The following is a 20,502-nucleotide window of genomic DNA, read 5'->3' as shown; positions in this document are numbered from 1 at the left end:
TGATTTAATGAAACTCCTCTACATGAAAGCACTTTATAAAACTTGTTTGGTAAAAAGGCAGAAATCCAACACATGTGGTATTTGATGCTGCATGTAAGAGATGTATCTGCAGAATGTATCTAAAAACGGGAATTGTCAATCCCAGTGGACAAAATGTCGTCTCAAAAAAGTAAAGTTATTTTTAGAGAAATCCTGTGTCTCCTTTTCTATAATAAGCTGTGATTATACATGCACTTTGGACAGAGAGTAGTGTCTTCCACATGAAGATCTACTCACCAGGGTAATTACTCATTTGAGAGAGTACATATGTTGTCTTCTATATCTGCATGGTTTGAAGAAGCAATGACCTCTACATAGTTAGAAGGTAGAAGAATATCTTTTTAAGCAGAGGTATCTTGAAGAACCTGAAGCACTAGCTGCTGCAGTGTTATGAATCAATGTTTCCAATACTGCAGTATAATTCCTAGGCTTTTACTTTCAGCAGGCAATGATAACAAAATGATGGCAGCAACAGCTAGTAGGTAATGGTTTAGGACAGTATATAGTGTGTTTCAGAATATATAAGACAGTATATAGTGTGCCAGATCAGTGGTTTTTTGGGGTGTGGATATGAGGCTGTTTTAAATTGTTAATTGTCACAGACCGTTAGAAAGCATTTACTCAATAAGCAAATAATAGTTTGCTTTCATTAGACTGAAAAGAAGGATTCATGTAGTTTTGACATTGTACTTGTGCTACTGTGCAGTTTTGCCCACTTGCACATGCAGAGTCATGAATTATGGAAATGATGATGATGTTATTGTTCCAATATTTAGTGAATTGCAACTCCAGAAATACTTTTAATGACATTCTCAAAAGCGGCACTCAGACTGAAGGTGTTGAGTGATTTGGGAGTATACTTTTTAACTAGGGAAAGTCTTTCAAGAACATTATTTAAATTACTGTGAAGGAAAATTATGAAACAAAAATAGATAAATATAGTCTGCAATATTTGGTGCAAATAAGAAGAGTGCATCAAAGTAAACATAAATATGTAGACTTTCAAAAATTTTTTGGTACAAAGATTATACACAAAAGTAGGGAGTAAGGATTTAACTTACAATCCTGCAAAGCAAAGAGCAGTGTTTTGGATACAGGGTACGTTTTCATACTAATTCTGAGCACTTTGAATTGAAAAAAATTAGAAAAAAAATGATATAAAACCTTCAAAATATTCTGTATTAAATGTCAAAAGTGTCTGAAAGTGACTATTTCTGGGTAAACCTTGCTCTCACGTGTAGTTTCTGGCAAATAAATAGGAACCATATGGAGACCTTTGCACCATCTCCTTGCTACTTTTCCCTTAATTCATATTGCTCATACCTCAAAAGAAAAAAGTAAAGTAAACAAGCATTTTGAATTGAATCACATATTATTGTGTTCTATTGATTTCTAGAAGCTTTTGTTGCATATTAGTTATTTAAACTAACGTCAAAGTTTCATGTTTGAAAGAAATATTTTTTCACACAACATTAAACTACTCAGAAGTAGCAAGATTTTTGCTTTCATTGCTTTGCATAGGTTGTTTCATTTTTAAGTAGATCCCTGTGTAGTAGCTGTTTTCTGCAAACACTTGATCATCATTTATAGGAAGATACGCAATTAAGAACATCTAATTTGTCCAATTGCACTATAAATCAATAGTGAAATAAATTTAGAAATAGTTTGCTGATGCTAGGGGCTTTTCAGGGGTAAGTGTTGGAAACTGTTAGTGAAAGTTGAAAACCTGAATGTTGAATAGTAAAGGTGAAATTGTTATGCCCTTTTGGTCACAAATCATTAGTGATTGTTGTCACTACTCACTCTCAGTGTGGACGTCACGATCTGAAAACCTTCTGTAACTACCAGTAGAATACTAGCAATCTGATTGATTTTTGAAATTTTTTGTCTGGGGATTTACATTACTGGTATTAACTGTATGTTCATTTCTGTCTAAAAAATGAAGGTATGTCAGTTGTTGAACAAGAAGAAAAAAATAGGTGCTTCTTACACATTTTACCCTTGATTCTGACCCTATATTGTTGCCAGCAAATCATTCTCCCATAGACATCCCCACCAGTCTCTTTCCATGTTCTGTGATCAGTCTTTCTTTTTTTCCCAGGCATGTATCAGAAGTAAAAACATCAGAATTATCATTGTTCATATTCTACACATAGGAGTTTGATCCTGTGTTTGGTTGGCATGCTTCAGCTCTTGATGTAGAAAGAAGAAAATATGAACTCTGGTGGGATAATACAAACGTTGGGAGTAAGAACAAACCTTTCCTTAAAGCAAAGCAGAAGTAACTTTTGAGGGCGGGAAATAGTGTGATTAGGATTTCTTTTTTTTTAATAAATCTTGAGCTGTTATTAAACTTGGCAAAAATCTAAGTCTTCAAAGATTTGTGGAACAGCCATTTATAACTCTGAATGTCTTTCCAAATGGAACCTTCTTACATCAGTTACCAACAAGCATTTTTGTCTAACAGGAGATATAAAAGATGCTGCCTGGAGTTTTTGAAAAGTGATAAGAACAGTTCTAAGAAAAGGCATGACCTGCATCCCTCAAAGCAGTGTTTAACTGCCTACATTACTTGACATGCAAAGAACAAAGGTTTCCAAACGAGAGACTGATAAGGTACAAATACCTGCATGTAGGCTACATCTTCTGAAAGTGTGCCAGAATTTGTCTGGCAGAAGGCGGAAGACAGACAATATAGATTACTGTATTTTTCATCAAGTGGTTTGTACCATCTGTATGTATTTTATGTGTGCCTTTTGAGAGGCAAGTAGTCTAACTGAGTTCCCCCTAGGCTTTGTTCTCTGCCTCTACACCTACCACTTGGCATAAGATGTAGCCAGTAGAAGAAAACTAAGGTTCTTGGGACCTTTTTCTTGCCTTAGTTGCAACAGCTGCAAAACAGATGTAGGCTGATGTGAGTTCTGCCAAGAATCTCTTCCAAGTCTCCCACCCATTTTCCACCAAAGAGAAGCTAGTCAGGTGATATGAACAGAGTCCTGAAGGTCAGAAAGAGATGGGAGTTCCCAGAGACTGTTAAAAAAACAATAACTGATCAGTAAATCTAGATTCTTTCTCCTTGGAAATTAAAACAACTCCGAATTTTAAAAGTAAAATTCCAAGCAGTATGACATGAATAGGACATAAAAGGCAACCTGTACATGTACCACAGCAACACTGCAGCTAGCAGGTCAGATGACCTGCTCATGATCACCTAACTAGTATCCATTTAAGTCTCTTTTTAGATATATTTTCAATATCCCAAATGCATTAAGCAAAATATCACTGTCTTGCTGGCCATATTTTTTGTTGAAACAGATTTCCTGGGATTCCAGTTGCTCTGTTGCATTAACCTCAGTATTGACAGGGAGTCAGCTTTCTGTGCCTGTCCCTGGTTTCTGTGTACCTCTCCAACTTCTGCTTTCAGCAGAAATATACTATGTGGTTTTTAGTGTATTTCAACTATTACAAATACAATCAATGATATTCTCAAAAACAAATAAAACCCTGCAAATTTTCCACTGTGTCAGTCTGCTAGTGGAATTTTACTGCTGAAAAAGCTATGGCTGTCAGGCATTTAGAATCCAGCATTGAATGAAAGGTAGTATCCAGCAATGGAAGGAATGTCTAAATAACTAATAGTCCAAGAATGCTTGTATTTGCACAGGATCTGTGTGAGCTAACACTGATATCAGTTCTGAATCTTCTCTGTTGGCAAAGATGATGGACATATGCTACTCATGCAACTTTCCCTTTCCCTATCCCAGTATTCCTCCCCTTCCTTCAGTATCCTGAGAACCATTTGCCCTGAATGTTACAAAAAACCATTTGCTGCTGTACAGCAAAACTGCTTTCCTCATGGAGCCACCTGGTTGCAAAAATTGCTCATGTTAAAAGTCTCAGTCACTTACAGAGAACAGTACCTTCCTGAGACATGCTTGGATGGGTATTCCTGAAGTTTTTCCCTTTGAATATTCACAACAGAAGTAGCTACCAAGGTTTTACGGCCTTGATCTCTCTTTCTGTTGTGTATCCAGACTTATGTCTTCATTTCTAGTATTTAATTTTCAATATGGTATCAGTGTTCTATGAAGGTATATTACTTTTATTTAGGGACGCAACCTCTAGTCTAGAAAGCAGTGAGACATGGATCTTTCTTACAGCAAGCACTGACATGGGAGGACTTGGCTCACAGACTCGTGCAGGCACAGGATGACTAGGACAGTTACAAGACTTTAGAAATTACTTGCATGATTTTTTTTCTGTGTCATGCTGCAGATAAGGACCCACCAATCTGCTTTCAAACCTGTATGAAACATATCTGGCAGTATAATAATGGTAAGCCAAAATGGCAAGAATAACAATTTAGTATCTATCTTCAGTGATTCAATGGAATGGGGGTATAGCGGTTTAAGTACTTAAATTCAGGTGATCTACTAATATCTGGACATTACAATGGGATGGCAGACAAGAAAATTTAAAGGGAAAAAAACAATGCGCATGTTCCTGAAACAGAAAAACTTGGAGAGAAGTTACAGTGACTCTAGTTTGCCCACTATTATAAAGGGAGAAAAGTGAATTTCTAGGTGTAAGGTTGTTTTGAAGCATCAAATTTTCAATGTTGAGTTTGGAAAAGGTCCTTGGCCCCACACTATTGTCAATGGGCCTGCCATCTAATGTGGTCCTACCCTAGGAAATCCCTGCTCCACATGCAGCTGAACAACTCCCAGATCCACTCAACAACTTTAGTGGATACCGTCAGTCACTCAGCCAGCACTACACTTCACATTTGAGGCAAGGTTCTGTGTCATGTCAGCAAAAGTAGAGGTTTGGCGATATGCAGCCATTAGCTTTAAAACATTTAAAATTAACGACTATAGCAATGAGTCAAGCATCAACAGTTCTCATAAAACAAACAAACAAACAAACAAAAAAACCCTGAAGTTCCCTTCCAAGTAACAGAGTGACTGTCAAAAAGGAAAAGCATTCTTATACCTTTATAAAATGTAGATTTGAAACCAGACTCGCTGGCCAGTTGGACAGGCTCAGACTGCCGATGATTCATCTGACACAGAGTCCAGGGAGTGATTTTTTTGCAAGCCAGTTCATTTGGATGTTGATGCAGTTTCTATTTTAAATCAGCAGCTGAAGTGTGAATTAATCTGTGACATTTTTAAGATGGTTTGTGAGGCCAGAATTTGACTAATGATACTCATACAATACTGCTAGTTTTGGATTTATAGGTGTTGTATCATACCCAAACTTACAAACGTCTGGTCTTTTTTTAAATTCTTCTTCTTCTTTCCTTCTTCCCCCCCCCCCTCTCTCTCTCTCTCTTTTTTTTTTTTTTTTTCCTTCTTCTACTTTGAACATTCATTTATTTAAACTTACTTCACTGACAGCAATAAAATTACTATCACTGAGTTTAGTAGTTTGGTTCAGGACCAAATATACCTGTTTCTGATAGTAAAAGGAATTTTAAGGGTGATAATGAAATTTTCAGCAAAGTTTCTCTGATTGTGGCTAAAGTATTCCTTAGGTAGTGAGCTTCAGTGGTAGCAAATGTCAAATACTGACAACCAGCTGTGCCAAAAAGTTCCTACCTGCACTATAGCATGAGTAGGAGAAGATCCCATGGGACATGCTCACCAACTTCTTTTTGACATGTGTTCAATTTCCTATGCTTTGTCTGTTAGCTTTCCCTGAAGGTGTAACTGGACTAAACCTTAAAGTGTCTGCTGTAAAACAGCTTTGGATTAAGGTATTAGTGAAATGATAGGAGAGAGAGATTCTTGAAGTATTACTCATTGTCCAGTAATCAAATGATACATATCCTGTACTGGTTAGATGCACTGACAGTTGCCAACAGTGAGAAGGAATTGAAGCTTTGCAGAAATTCTTCAGAGAATTGTTGGAAAATTAAACAGAGCAAGGTTTTAAGCTAAAGTTTGATGTTTGTGAATGGAAGCAGCAGCTCAAGTCTGCCAGAATTACTTTTGCTTTCCTGATTTACAGCAAATGATCCACAGGAATGAAAGTAAGGGTGTGTTTCAGAGAGAAGAAAGTTTGAAGAATATAACTTTAACTTATTGTTGTCTTTGGACTTGTTTTCTATTTAGTTGTACGCTTGTCATTACATCAGTTTTTACTTATTTTTTTTTTCAGATTCCCAAGAAGGAAACTACAAGACAGAGGTCAACAGTAAACCCAGGAAGGAAAGGACAGCTTTCACCAAGGAGCAAATCAGAGAGCTAGAAGCAGAATTTGCTCATCATAACTATTTGACCAGGCTGAGACGATATGAGATAGCAGTAAACCTTGACCTCACTGAAAGACAGGTACTGATGAAAAATAATTGACTTAAAATGCCTGCCCAATACATACCAGTGATTAGTAGTTCCTCACAGTAAAGCTCCTATTTATAATGCTAATATTTATGTTGATATATCAAATTCAATGTTTTAAGCAAAATTATATACATTTATTATATCTCTGCTATGACAGTAATTTATACTTTTATATGTCGCACTTACAGATTAATTTCATCTATTAGGCAGAGATGGAAGATAAAAGCATGAGTAATAGATCTGTTAGATGGGTGCATGTCTTTTCTTATCTGTCTACCCTGATGTCATTGAAGAGGGGGTAGGTCCCAAACACTGTGTGCGCAAGTAGTTCGTTTGCCTGCATGCAACAAATATGAGCATCTTGGTTCAGTCTATTAAGTAAATGCAGTGGCCATTAATGCAGAGTTTCTGAACATCCTGTTTCCAGATGGCAGCAGAAATGGGAACGCCAGAAAAACTGGGATACAGGCATTTTAAAACCCTTTATCTTACCCTGCTCTGTGAAAGCAGAGAGGATGGAATTTCTTATCACTGTTATTGGTTTCCTGCTCACCAAACCCTGGTCCAGGAAACACTTCTGCATGTGCTTAAGTTTCATCATGCATGTTGTCACATTGATTTCTAATGGAAATATCCATGTTACACATGTATTAAAATATTTCAGGATCTCATCTCTATACACTAAATAGGTAGTGAAATCACATTTCAAATAATAATTACATCAGTGTACACAGTTTGAAAATGTGTTTTAGTAAAGTTTAGAATACTGGCCTCAAGTACACAAAATTTGATGAAATATTTCTTACAGTTTTAATATTAAAATGGAAATATTTTTGCCCAATAATTGTCATTCTTTTTTCAGGAATCAGTATGAGATTGAGGGATTGCTTTAGATGCAATTAGTAAGATGATGACATAGTCAAAAGTAGGTAACAAAATAGCATAATGATTTGTGAAGTCTACTTATAAGAAGATTTGCGATTTTCTTGAGTTTCATTAACATGTGCCATAGGTACATATACCAAATCCAGCAAAAATCCAGCCTTTTCTAAAAAAAAAAGAATGTTAACTCACAAAAGAAAATGCAATAGCTTTTTGCTCTGAAAGTTTCTAGAGAATGGCTGTGCCTCTGAGCTTTTCAAGAAAAACAGAGCAATTTCTTGTTTGATTTGGCCACATTGCCAGGTTTCACTGGGGTAATTTTCAGTTACTTAAGTACGGTAGTTACATTTGTGAAGCATGTAATTTTTTTATCAAACAATGGAAAAATTTTGCCTTTTTTCATTTGCACTGCCTATTCTATTTAGATTCACACCTGATTTTGACAGCTAAGGGGAGAATGAATGAATTCTTGTCTTGGTGACAAAGGTACAGTCAGCATGGAACTGAACAATGATAAATAAGTTTTCAAAAATATTCACTGGACAATTTGACATGAATCAGTCAGCAGGATATATCCCTATATTTAATAATGGTGAATTTGGCCTAGAATTTAAGTGTTTACCCTAATAATTTCTATATTCTTTTATTCAAAGATCATGTTGAGTAGTACAGATAAATGAAGAGAGAGTTCACTATCCTGAAGAAAATAGTTAGTCTAAAAGTATTTAGCATACTGAAAAGGGACAGATAAATATTGAATATTGTTTCTGGAAAAGGCAGCCCAGCTAAATAAGCACAGAGAATTTATTTAAGTCATGGCAGCACTTGCTGTTCTCTAGCTGTCACAAAGCATCAGTTTTAAGCATTCTGCTGATTATTGTGATAATTTCTAAAGAATTGTCATTAGTCTATTTAATTCTGTAATCTAATCCTTCTCTGCTTCCCCAGATTATCACAGAATGACAGCTGAGCTCCTAGAGATAACTCCCTTCCTTCCTTCCTTCCTTCCTTCCTTCCTTCCTTCCTGCCTTCCTGTTTAACACCACCTTAGAAGAGGAAAGCATTAAGATTTTTAGTTTGATAGAATCCAGTTCTGTTTTACTGTTCCCACAGTAAAATGGCCTGAGAAAAGAAGAAGAAACAAACAAACAAAAAAGCATAAAACCTGTATTGTTAATCAAAAAAAGAAAACTGAAGGGAAATTCTGGACATATTTTTCAGTTTCTCAATCATACTAAGCCAAGTAATGTAAAATAAAAATGTCTCTTTTAAACCGAATACATTGCTTTGACAGAAAAATGGTGTAAATAGCATGGATCTGGGTGTGGGTTTCCATGGTTTACGGCAGACTTCAGAAGCTGAATGCCATAAATCAAAAGACTTGGCTCTTCTTGAATACCTGTTTTACAGTATTCCTCCAGTGACTTAAAAATCTACTACAGGGTGAGCATGGTGTGGCATTAATATTTCTTTTCTCTCCTGTTAAGAGAGGGAACTCTCCTTTAGGACATGTCTTTCCATCATTACCAAAATTAATTATTACTCTTGAGTGAGATAACAGCACTTATTCTTATTCTTACTAGTGTTACTACTTTTTTAAAAACTAGCTGTCCCTACAGAGGAGATAATATTTGATACTTACCTTAAACAGGTGCAAAAGAATTATCTAAAATATACTGATAGAATTAACAACTATGCCCCTGCCTCTCTTTCCTGTGAGGTGGCATTCTTAGAAAATTGCTGTTTGCAGAACCATTTTTCTTCAGTATTTTTCCCCAAAGCTGCATTACAGAAAATGCAATAGTTGATAGTTCCTTTGTTTGAAAGTAGTAGTAGTTCCTTTGTTTGAAATAAGTGGACACACAAGTGATAGCCTTGATCTCATCACATGCTGTAGACCTCTTGGTGCTGGTAGATTTCTTGATCTCTCATAAATTTGCATACATAGAATTGAAAATTGCATACAGAGAATTGAAACTTACTTGAGATAGTACAATGGCAAAAAAAGTAGTGGTGGCTTTTGGGTGAACTAATGTATCTGCTTGGAAAATAGGTTTGAGAGCAGACCTAACCCCTGATGGAATTATTTGTTTACCATTATTTTTTCACTAGAATTTGAAAAAAAATTACAAGTGTATTATTCAGAGACGGAAGAACAACAAAATAATCTGAGAAAAGTATTGTTGGATCATCCTAAAGCTACAAATTTCTGTTATTTCCCAAGATGTGAGATAAATCATGGAGCCTATTATCTTAAAAAATCTCTATCTTCCTCTTGACTATAGTGATAATTTCTACCATACGCCACAGATTAAAAGAGGCACTGACCAACTAACACTTCATAATTACCTTTCTGGCATTTAAACAAGCTGTAGAAAAAAGCATATGTCTAACCATATTTAAAAAGCTATGTAAGAGTATTAAAGCTTTCTGCAGTCATCAAAGTAAGGCTTCATTTGAATTTTGAAATAATTTACAAGATCAGTTCAAACATAAATGACTCGTGGAAGGCCATTTCACAAAAAATAATAATGAAAAAAATCCCTAACAACATATGGCTCAAGAGAAGGAAGTAATCCTCTCACTCCCTAAAAAGGAAACCTGAGTTACAAGACAGGAGAATGAAATGAAATAAGTGCCTCAATTGCCTAGATATTAAGAGTGCACTTTGAGAGCATTATAAGCACATCTGGTGGTAGGATGGCTCTATTATGGTATTGTAAGTATTCCAGAAATATAGGTACATATAATTCTTGCTCCTTCTCCTATAGAGTGCACTCACAATCCCAGATCAGGCAGCACTTAATAATTTTCAGCTGGCAGGCCTCTATTATATTTTGAAGAGCTAGTTAGACTAAAAACTATCTGAGCTCCCTAGATATTTGTAAGCTTGACAAGCGCATTCCTGGCTTTTTTGTACGTCCAGATAAACTTGGAGAAGGTTCCATGCAGACTTTTTAATATCTCACTGTGGGATGAGGAGAGGAAGCAGCTGCAGTGGGGTATCAGAGGAGTGGCAAAACGGACATTTTTATGGAGTTGATCCTGCCAAATATAGAAAGAGTAGGAGATCTTTCCATCTCGCAAGATCTTTTTGCATGGAGCTAATCAAAAGAGTAATGTTGCAGTTCTTTAGGCTAGCTAAGGTTACCGGAATAAACAGTCCCAATATGTAATGCTTCAGTTCGCCAACATAAACGGAAAATCCCACCTAGTCAGAATAAATTCTGCTGATGGAATGAGAGGTTTATTTCTTCTCAACTTTGATTTCCAATATCTGCCTAGAAGCTACCAATCATTTATAAAAGACCTAAAGCCATTGATTTTGCATAGGCAAAGGACAAAATTTTGTCCAAGTGAAGAATACTTTTGTATCGTGTTTGACTTCTATGCATATGGTACCAACATGGAATGAGTCACGAAGAAGCTTTGTGATGCCTTTTTCTGCCAGAAATGGAAGCAAGCAGCACTATTATTTAAATTATACTTTGGTATAGTACTACACTGTAGCACTGCATTGTGAAGACCATACAATTATTCCATGAAGTTTACCAAAAGAAAATTTTTCTCCAGATCTGGCTACCTCAAAGCCTCATCACAAGTGACTTGATTAAAATATTTCTCAGCATTACAAAGGTCCAGGGAGGCTAATCACTGCATTTTTTTAGACTTCACTGGTAAGGTAAGAATGGCTTCACTTGGTCACCCAGGCCAGGGTGTCCAATAGTCCTCCATCATGTGTTTGCACAGCCTCTGGAAGTATAAATATCTCTTCATGCATTACATGGCATAACTAGTTTTCTACTTTATGAAGCTAGTTTTCTGAGGTTAGGTGGTGAATAGTTTCAAACAAAAATCAAACAAAATCAAACAGTATTGATAGGACAGGCTTGACCATATCTGTCAGTCATGCTGTCACATCTTTTCTGAAAGGCAGCTGCTCATTCCACACTTCCATTTGTTAAGCACACTCTATCCACACTATAATAATGAGTTTGTGCGGCTTGAAATCCTTTAGATTTTTTGGTTATTTAAAGTAACACTCTTAATAAAATAAAACTTTGATATTTGTCTTGAGCAATATAAATACCTGCAGTAAGATTTACTGTGCTACCTCTGTTCTTTCTCAGGAAAGAATACAGCTAGAAAACTTAGTTATAAATTGTGCATAATTTAGATTTGTACAATAATTATTTTTAAAAAATCACACGGCAAAAATTTAATCAGCATATTTAATTTGCAGTATTGATTAAATTCAAACAAGCAATTCATATGCAAAGCTAGAAGTTCAAGCTGTTAGTTGTGAATCGACCCTACACCTGCAGAGAAACCCCATGAGGTACTGGGTGGGGAGAAACCTCTGCCTGTGCCAAGAAGCATATGAGATATTGACAGGAGTATTGGCAGCTCATACAGCTGCTTTTACAAAGTGTGTGAGGCACTGCCATTACCTACCCCTGCTCCTTCTTATACTCAAGTTGAGAAAGCTGTGGCTTCTGCCAGCTATTTAGCAAGAGAGTGCTAAATTTGTCATTTAAATTTGTCATTTGTACTCACTTTAAGAAATAGAAGAAATCAGTGGAGGACCAAAGATTTTGGAGAGTTAAAAATAAGCATGTAGAATAAAGGAGATATTTTTTATGCAGGCCATTGAGAAATATTGATCTGTGCAAAATGGGTGCAAAGTGATGCACGTTACAATATTTTTAATCCTAAAGTAATTACTCTACATCTCAGTAATTCATGGAGGTAAATGCCTACACAAAGAGGAAAATTTAGTTAAAGATCGTCTTCCTCCCAAATTAGTTTTCCACCATTTGTTTATTTTGTACATTTGTAATCACACATAGAATCATGGGATTGTTTGGGTTAGAGTACCTTAAAGATCATCTAGTTCCAACTGCCCTGCCATGGGCAGGGAACATTTTACTAGACCAAGTTGCTCAGATCCTCATCCATTCCAGTCTTGAACACTTGCAGGGATGGAGAGTTCACAACCTCTCTGGGCAACCTCTCCCTTACAATAGAGATTTTTTCCTAATATCTAATCTAATGCTACCTTCATCTTAAAACCATTCCCCGTTGTCCTATCATGGTATGCCCTTATCGAAAGTCCTTCTCCATTCTTATGAGTCCCTTTTAGGTACTATATATATGTAAAGAAATGGGTGAGAGTAGACTCTAAAAAGATGTATTATAGGTAGAGGGATGTATTAATAAGGTAGAGGGAGTTTTAGCAGCAGCCCCACAGATTGCCTTTCTTTGCCTTTAACTAAAAAAAAGGAAAGACTAATTTTACAAAAAATACATCCTTAGATTATGTAAAACAAGTCAGTAGGAGGAAGGTACCTGAAATACTGTACATCTGTCTGCTTAAGATATGTTAACTGACATCTAGCTAAGGTCAGATTAGAGAGGTTTTGATTCAGGAGGTTTAGCTGTTTGATCATGGGATCAGTTTTGAAGACCATTGGTGGAGAAGGCAACTGTTCTTTGGATAGAATAGAGGGAGGTAAACTGAGTGCTCCCCAAGATTCTGAAACTGGAATGAAGTACTGCTGTCACTGCTGTCCTATGAAATATAATGTCTATTCCATTCCTGTTCAAACGTGGGTGGTAGAAAGGAGAATGTATCACCTAAGCAGTACCAAAATCTCAACTGACTTTTATGTAACGATAAACCAGAACTCACTCCTACACCTTCCTGGGTGCCAAAAGCTCCAGCTGTCCTTTGTGCACCTGCCAAAACCTCCCCGTTTTCTCAACAGCTGCTGCAAAGTACTTGTACACATTCAGTGCAAAGTTCTGTAATGTAACACTGAGCAGATCATTTTAAATAAGTGAGCAGGTGACTTAAATAAATTTAATCACAAGGTTCTGGTACCACTCATTAGTTTCCAAAGATAAGTCAATTTTCTTCAAGTGATGGATTTTGGAAATATTTTATAATAACTACGAAGACATTTAATACTAAGATTTATTTAAACTAGTTTTAATCTCTAAAAAATACTTGAGGTTTTTAAGAGAATTTCCTTGGAATAGAAAATGGAATTCCTTCAAGTCATATTCTAGGAACTCTTCCATTTTTTTTGTAGGTTGTACATTTCCATTTACTTCTAAAAGTTTCTGAATTAACTATCATGAAAATACTATCTCTATATATGCAAAAAGGTAAGCTTCAGCTGTCTAACACCAGGGATTTCTGTAAAGTTCAGGAGTTTGACTATCCTTAAAACTTGGCAGCATAAATGTACTATCTAAAAATAACAGGAATGTTTTCAAGGCCAAAGAAAGTTTAGAAGTAAACCTCTTTTTTTTTTTTTTTAAATTTCAAGAACTCAGGGTTATTTTTTGATATTCATAGTTTGTCTGTATTAGAGGAAAGTAAATAAAAAGATTTAAAAATAATAAAAGCGAAAGAAAATGGACAGTGGGTGACCGAGACAGAATGCTTTAAAGACTTGATGCTCTGATCTTCATGCCATATCATTTAGTTACATTAAAACATAGAATTTAGGATAGTGACTGCAAAGACCGTTGCTTAGAAATGTGGATCCCTTAAAGCAAAAGAACAGTTACAACTGGCACAGCACTCTTGTTTCTAATTTTTTAAGGCTCTCTAGATATCAGGCCTCAAATTTTAATCTTGTTTGGGACTCATGCCACTAAAACCTGGAATAGAAAACCTGATTTTAGGAAAGAATTCTTCATTTCCAGAAAATAGCTTTTATAAAGAGAAAGGATTTTTTCTTAAAAGAATAAAGGGAGCAGATAGTGCAACTAAGGTAGTTTGAATTCAGTTATTAATTTATCAGTCAACTATTCTTAAAGCTAACATGATTGAAAGGCTCTGCTGAAGAAGGAGCATTCAACCAGAAGTTTAGGAAATATTTACATTTTTAATCAAAATTATTTGTTGATGTCCACATCAGGAAATTATATTAAAGCTACACATGGAACACAGAACATCATGTGGCCCTTAAGACTACTAAGGACCTATATATCATAAATGCGTAACAATTATTTTGGCAATGTAGACAATAATAATGTCAACCTCCTTGTTTTGACTCCCCTCCTATGAGTCCTACGGAGCAGACCTTAAAATAAATTGGTCTCAGCAAAAACATTTATCTTGTACATCAGGAGATACGCGATGAGAAATAATTTACTCATATCTTAAGTAACAGTCTAATCATCAGATGTGGAGATGCAGATGCTAAACAACTTGTTGACTAAGGGAAAAGAAACAGGGCTTTCGTGCCAGTAAGCAGATGTGCTCAATAGACTGGCTTATTTAGAAACAGCTGTTAATGCTACCATCATCTTTAATATAGCTCATTTCCCGCCACTTCCTTTGTTTTCTGTGCATACATCTGCTTGCTCTATACAGTCAAGTTGTGCTAGTCAAAGGGTGGAGAAGAGGGAGTGCATTTCAATAAACAGTAGGCAATCAGAATCTGATTCTGGGAGGTGGTGAGCACACTAAGACCCTGTTGGAGCTAACTTAGCCTTGAAAAATAACATTAAAAGCTTTGTAAATCTTATTAAGTTTGTCACAATAGATCTTTAAGATTCTTTAAAGGATATATTTTTTTGCAAAAGTCATAAATGTGACCATAGTTCTTTCATTGGGGGAAATTTAAAAAATTTTTCAAGTTCACTTCAGTAAGGATTTTTTTTCTCTCTCCTTTATTTTTATATTAATTTTTCTTTATTTTTCTTTCATTCATTTATTCAGTCATTCTCTGTCACTCTTGATTGTTCCCATTCTATTCTATTTGTGTCTATTTATTTTATTTTCTATCTTATTTCTTTGACCTCTCTCCCTTATGTTTCTCAGGATGTTTTGCTTTGATTCATGGTTATACAAGACCTGAGAGATTTAAATGTGTGTTTAAAAAGCATGTTTTTCCATGAACCAAGATAAACTGATGCTCTGAATTATGTCACACAAAGTTTGCTTCACTTCCTTTCCATTACTAAAATATCAATGGATCACATATCAGTAACAATTATACCCTCTATAACTGACTCTTCAGTTCCAAAGGAAGTTCAGAATTCCAATATCTAAATTTGATCTCTAGAGGAAATAACAAGTGAAGTACCTGTCTCATATTATTAGCACATGAGCATTAAAGTCTTCATTTAGAGTCTATTGAACTGTATGAAAAAACTCACATTGACATTAGTGTACTTTAGATCAGATCAAAAGTAGACTTCAATATTTCATAATGGAGGATATAAAGAAATATATATTACAAAATATTTTATGTATGTATCATGTATTCCCTTATTTAAGAGCCCTGTCGTACATTAACACAGCCAATGGCATCAAAATAAACACAATATTTTCAATTATAAACTTCACTATAAATGATTTCTAGCTTTTGAGAATAATCTTTGACATATCAAAAAGGCAATTGCTTATTTTACATTGTAGTAGTAAATCAGATGCAGCTTATTTAAATTAATAAACTAACTAAATAAAAAAAGGCCCCTTTTTCCCTTTTTTAACACTGTTACCATTTCCTCTTTACAGGAAGGCTATATGTCTGTCAGAAGTGTATTTCCTCCTATGAGATTGTCAGGGTTACTCTCTCCCTTCTACGCTCAAGAGAGTGCATGCAAAGCTAGCTGGAGTCGTTTCAGCCCAGCTTTCCCCAAATGCCATGGGACACCTGCTGACATAGATGCATGCTGGATCCTTGGAGGAATATGCAAATACATCTTGTGCTTATTCTTGAAGGGGGAAGTCATCATCCCTTTACTGAGTTAGATCAACTAATATGCAGATACTGACCTCTACTAACCCCCTGGTGGAGGCACTTTAGGCATGATCTTACAAGCTGATCTGAAGGTTGGTGATCTGAGTGAAGATGTACTCCCCAGCCTGGATTCAACTACTCATTACCTGGAAGTTGGGGTCAATCTTTTGGGTTTAATACTCAATGAGACAGACTGCTCTCAACTCTGCTATGTGAAGTGGCCTGAATTATAACAAGCAGAACCAAAACATATTGTCATAAAAAAATCCACCTAGAATAATTTAATAAATTACAGTAGAAAACAGTAAAAAAATGTCAGCTCAGCAGATGTGAGAATTAATTTTGTCTGTGAGAGAGAAATAATTAGCACCTGTAACACAAGCCAGGCAGTAATCATCCTGCTCACTCCTGTCCCATCCAGGACAGTGTCTGACAGGTCATAGGAGTATTAGCTTCCGTTTCTCAAGTATCCACAAATGAACTGACTGCATCCAGAAGGCCTGGGTGCCTCCTGTTCCAGTAAGTCAAAATAGGTTGCATCCAGTCTGTGGACTGAAACTTTTATTTCAAATGTATCATTGTCATTTTTCTTGAAACCATGTTTTCTATATATTATTACTCTGTTCTAGGCTTTGAGTGCTGTGAATTATTCTGTGAATGTTCAAGGACATAAAAATATGCAGAGAATTGCTTTGATGTTTTAACAATTACTCCAATCCTGTAATTTCTTCTTATCAAAGAAAATTCTCTTGGCACTCATTTCATAAGTAGTGTGATAATACCCTGTGATAATGTGTCTAATCCAAAGTATATTATTTTTGATGTTTTTTGATGTTGTGATCGCAATTGCATCTACTGCACTGTCTGGCACAAGTAGAGCAGTGCCATTTGCAAGGGAAACTTCACTGTTTAAAAAAAAACCCTAAAAATCAAACAAAATACCATTATCACTTCTACCAGAAAGCTGCCAATGCTGTACCCTTTAAAAGACGTCTCCACAGACACTTCTGATACCACTCCTGAGTAGGTTAATTTCCATCATCACAGCAGCCAATAATAAATACCTTCCCTCTTACACTTATTTCACTTTGCAAGCTAGATGTTTTTGGCTCTGATGAGTTGACTAGAGGAAAGATATCCTGTGCTTTAAGACTCTTAACTAACCTGGAATCATTTTGCTCTGTTCCCAAGTGATTTGCCTTAACAGCTCACTTTGGCTTTAACAGGAATATAGAGTATTTAAAAAATAACCTCTCTTCCTTCCTATATACATTTACAAAAATAGTGACACTATCTATCAGTTCAATTGTAGTAAAATTTAAACGTAAAATTCAAAGCAATAGTAAAAGTTAAAAACTGTGAGGTTTCCTGGATGTGTAAGACAGATTCAGCAAAACAGCATTTTTGTGGCTCTGTTACTCATGTTGTACAATATATCCTGCTGTGCCTGTTGCTTGCTGATTCTTTTAAAACTCTGAAACACATTCTGCTAAACACAGCAGAGGATATACCAGCATTGCAAGCTTCCTTGCTTTTTTTCCCAAGTTAAATGTTGCAGGCATTGTTTATTTTTCTGTGGAACCTTCATCCAAAGAGCTGCACACACACACACACAAGATTTTTCAGCAACATTAACTCTAAATGAATCAAACCGAACAATATTCTATTCATACTGTTCTCAGTGACAGAACTTGAAGCTGATCTGAAATCAGCCTTTAATCTTTAATATATTTGACAGCTGCTATGTGCATCTTTTTTTTTTCTCCTTACTTTTCTTTTGGCTATTGAAAAACATTGTGGTTTGCAGTGCAAATAATTTAGGTTTACTTATATTTCCAGACAGAGATGGGGCGGGGGGGGGGGAAATGAGTTTCAGCTGGAGTAAAATCTTGGGGTTTGATGCAATTTAAACACAGATACATTTTTAGTCTTCTATGTTACCAATTTCTTTTTTCATTCTTATCTGAAATTATTTGATATTGTCGACTCAAATTTATAAATTCCTTGCCTTCTGGCTTTGGGGGTATTTATTTGTCTATTTGTTAGCAGAATAAAGGATCGGTTGACTAGAATAATTTGAATACATTTGTGAAATAGACAGGGAAGTCTTAAGCTCTTACAGTAAGAAATGATCTTTCAGATACTTCAGCAAGTTAAGAACAAAAAAGCACCTTTAAGATTCTGCACCTGAAAATCATCACTAGCTTTCAGAAACAAAGCAGAAAGAAACATGAACTTTTCAGGCAAGTTGCTTTGCAGAGTAACTACCCTCTGATGAAGAGTTCTCTGTTACCCAGTATGTATGTTGTTTTGCACAGTCCCTTGATGGGAAACATTTTGCCTTTATTTGTCTCCTTGACAAATGGCATTAATACGTTTTTCAAGAGTAAGTGATCTTTTTAATGTTTTCTAAAGGGCTCGGAGATGTTCCTACAGAACTGTCTGTAGCAGATACCCCAGCTGTCTTCTTAGAGTAACCCCTTTTTTCCTCCCTTGCAGTCATTATCCCCACTGTTCACATCCCATCCAAAACTGAATTGCCCGATCTTCAAGAAAACCTTGCTAAGCTCTTTACCATCCAGACAGAAAGGCACTTTTGAAAAATACAATCCCCAAGTGCTGTGCTACAGGTAGAAAGTTCATTTTTTACCTTCAGTGACCCGATCTTTATTTCCCTGTTTTGTCTTTCTCCTCTGAAGGTCAAAGTTTGGTTCCAGAACAGACGGATGAAGTGGAAGCGTGTAAAAGGGGGCCAGCAAGGGGCAGCAGCCCGGGAGAAGGAACTGGTGAACGTGAAAAAGGGCACGCTGCTCCCCTCTGAGCTCTCCGGCATCGGCGCCGCCGGGCTCCAGCACACGGGGGACTCACTAGCCAACGACGACAGCCACGACAGCGACCACAGCTCTGAGCACGCACACTTATGATACACAGAGAGTGTCCCAGCTCCGTTCTCAGGAAAGATGCTTTGCTGGCAAGCCTTACACAGGCATCGTTTACTTATGCAAGTGACTCTGGCAGTGATCTTTAAAGTTGCTATAGAAAATTCAGGCTTATTGTGTCTGCTTTTCTCGATTCTTAGATGGTTTACAGTAAGTGCCATGTCTTAAAGGTGCCTCAAGAGTGGAGAAGTGGAAGACAAACTACTTTGAACATTCCAGATTTGTTTGTCGTTTTTATGACAGCGGGCAGGTATTTTTGCTTAAGCTTGCACTGACAATTACATTGCTCCCAAAAGACATTATATTCTGAAAACCACAGTGCCACAAAATCACTATCTAGTGGATAAGAAATGTATTTTAACTCTGTATATATTTACCTTACAGCATTTTCCTGTCTTCACTAATTTTTAGCAATGCATTCATATTAGCTGATGGCAATAGTCACCCATGACAATAAATGGCTTTTTCTCTCTATATCTTTGTTTTGTTTCTCCAAAGACATACAATACATGCAGATACTTTTGTTCAAGTAGAGAACAATACAATAGTGTCTGCTAGGACACATCCTTGTATGACAGACAAAACAAACCTTATGTTGCATTACTATCAACTGCTGCTAATAGGGTATTATTAAATTTACCTAGCTCCTCAATTCTTCCTATCTTATAACTGCAAAAAGTGATTTTTACTATCATAAGGATAGTCCAGTAACCTGCCAAAAATGTCATGTTCCACTCATACTCAGTGGAAACTTTCCAAAGGATTATTCATTTCTACTTTGTCATAATTGAGTACATAGATAAATGGTGACACTCTGCAGAAATGTTGTTGCTTCATGTTCAGTTTGAAAAAACAGCAGATAAACTGAAAGTTAGTATCAACTGCTTATGTTGGTAGGAATTAAAATATGAAGGTAACTCTATATTGTGTCCCATGTGTAAAATCAAGACACATTTTCTGTTATAAGCTTTTGTGTACATACAGGCAAATACCAAACCCCAAAATTTAATGCAAACTATTGATTGTACTTTGTAAAGAAATATGTTTAATAAATAATCCTTTTTAAATAAGTCTGGTCTCTCTACAGTGATTTCATAGGATTTCATAGGCAATTTTTGCCTTAGCAGCTCTGTCTCTTGTTGTGTCTTTTGGAGCTTCTGGGGACAACACAAAGCTGTTTTCAAATTTAGGCTTTTAATCTTGGATAAACCTTCTACCTTGATTCATTTGGGAAACAGCAAAAATTTAACTAGCAGCTAATGATGTCTTCAGCCAAAACCAACAAGAGTCTGCTCAACCATTTTTCCAGATTTAGAGTAAATCAAAAGGGTTATTTTTTTGAAGTTGGTTGAATTGGATAAAAGGGAATAAATATAAGGAAGGGATGCATACTTGTATTAATCATGCCTTTGTTCAATAAAGTTGTTTAGTAGAAAAACCTCAAAGCATCTCCCCAAAACCTCAGAGATTAATTGGACTGGGTAGTGCAATAAAAGGAGATGAGTGAAAAAAAAGAGGGAGCAAGAAATGTGC

General features: G+C 36.0%; 1 protein-coding gene across 1 annotated transcript in view; it reads left to right on the top strand.

The window, feature by feature from the left end:
* The window catches only part of MEOX2 (mesenchyme homeobox 2), a 53,115-nt gene extending 33,076 nt beyond the window's left edge, over positions 1–20,039 (top strand). Inside the window, exons 2-3 of the mRNA XM_066318205.1 lie at positions 6,202–6,374; positions 18,730–20,039. Of these exons, the coding sequence (XP_066174302.1) occupies positions 6,202–6,374; positions 18,730–18,954 (398 nt within the window). The 3' untranslated portion in view covers positions 18,955–20,039. The remainder of the gene's footprint in view (positions 1–6,201; positions 6,375–18,729) is intronic.
* Positions 20,040–20,502: the final 463 nt, after the last annotated feature.

Source organism: Sylvia atricapilla, chromosome 1 (genome assembly GCF_009819655.1).
Source record: "Sylvia atricapilla isolate bSylAtr1 chromosome 1, bSylAtr1.pri, whole genome shotgun sequence".
Lineage (NCBI taxonomy): Eukaryota > Metazoa > Chordata > Aves > Passeriformes > Sylviidae > Sylvia > Sylvia atricapilla.
Note: the sequence above shows the minus strand (reverse complement) of the source record. Positions and strands in the feature narration are given on the sequence as shown.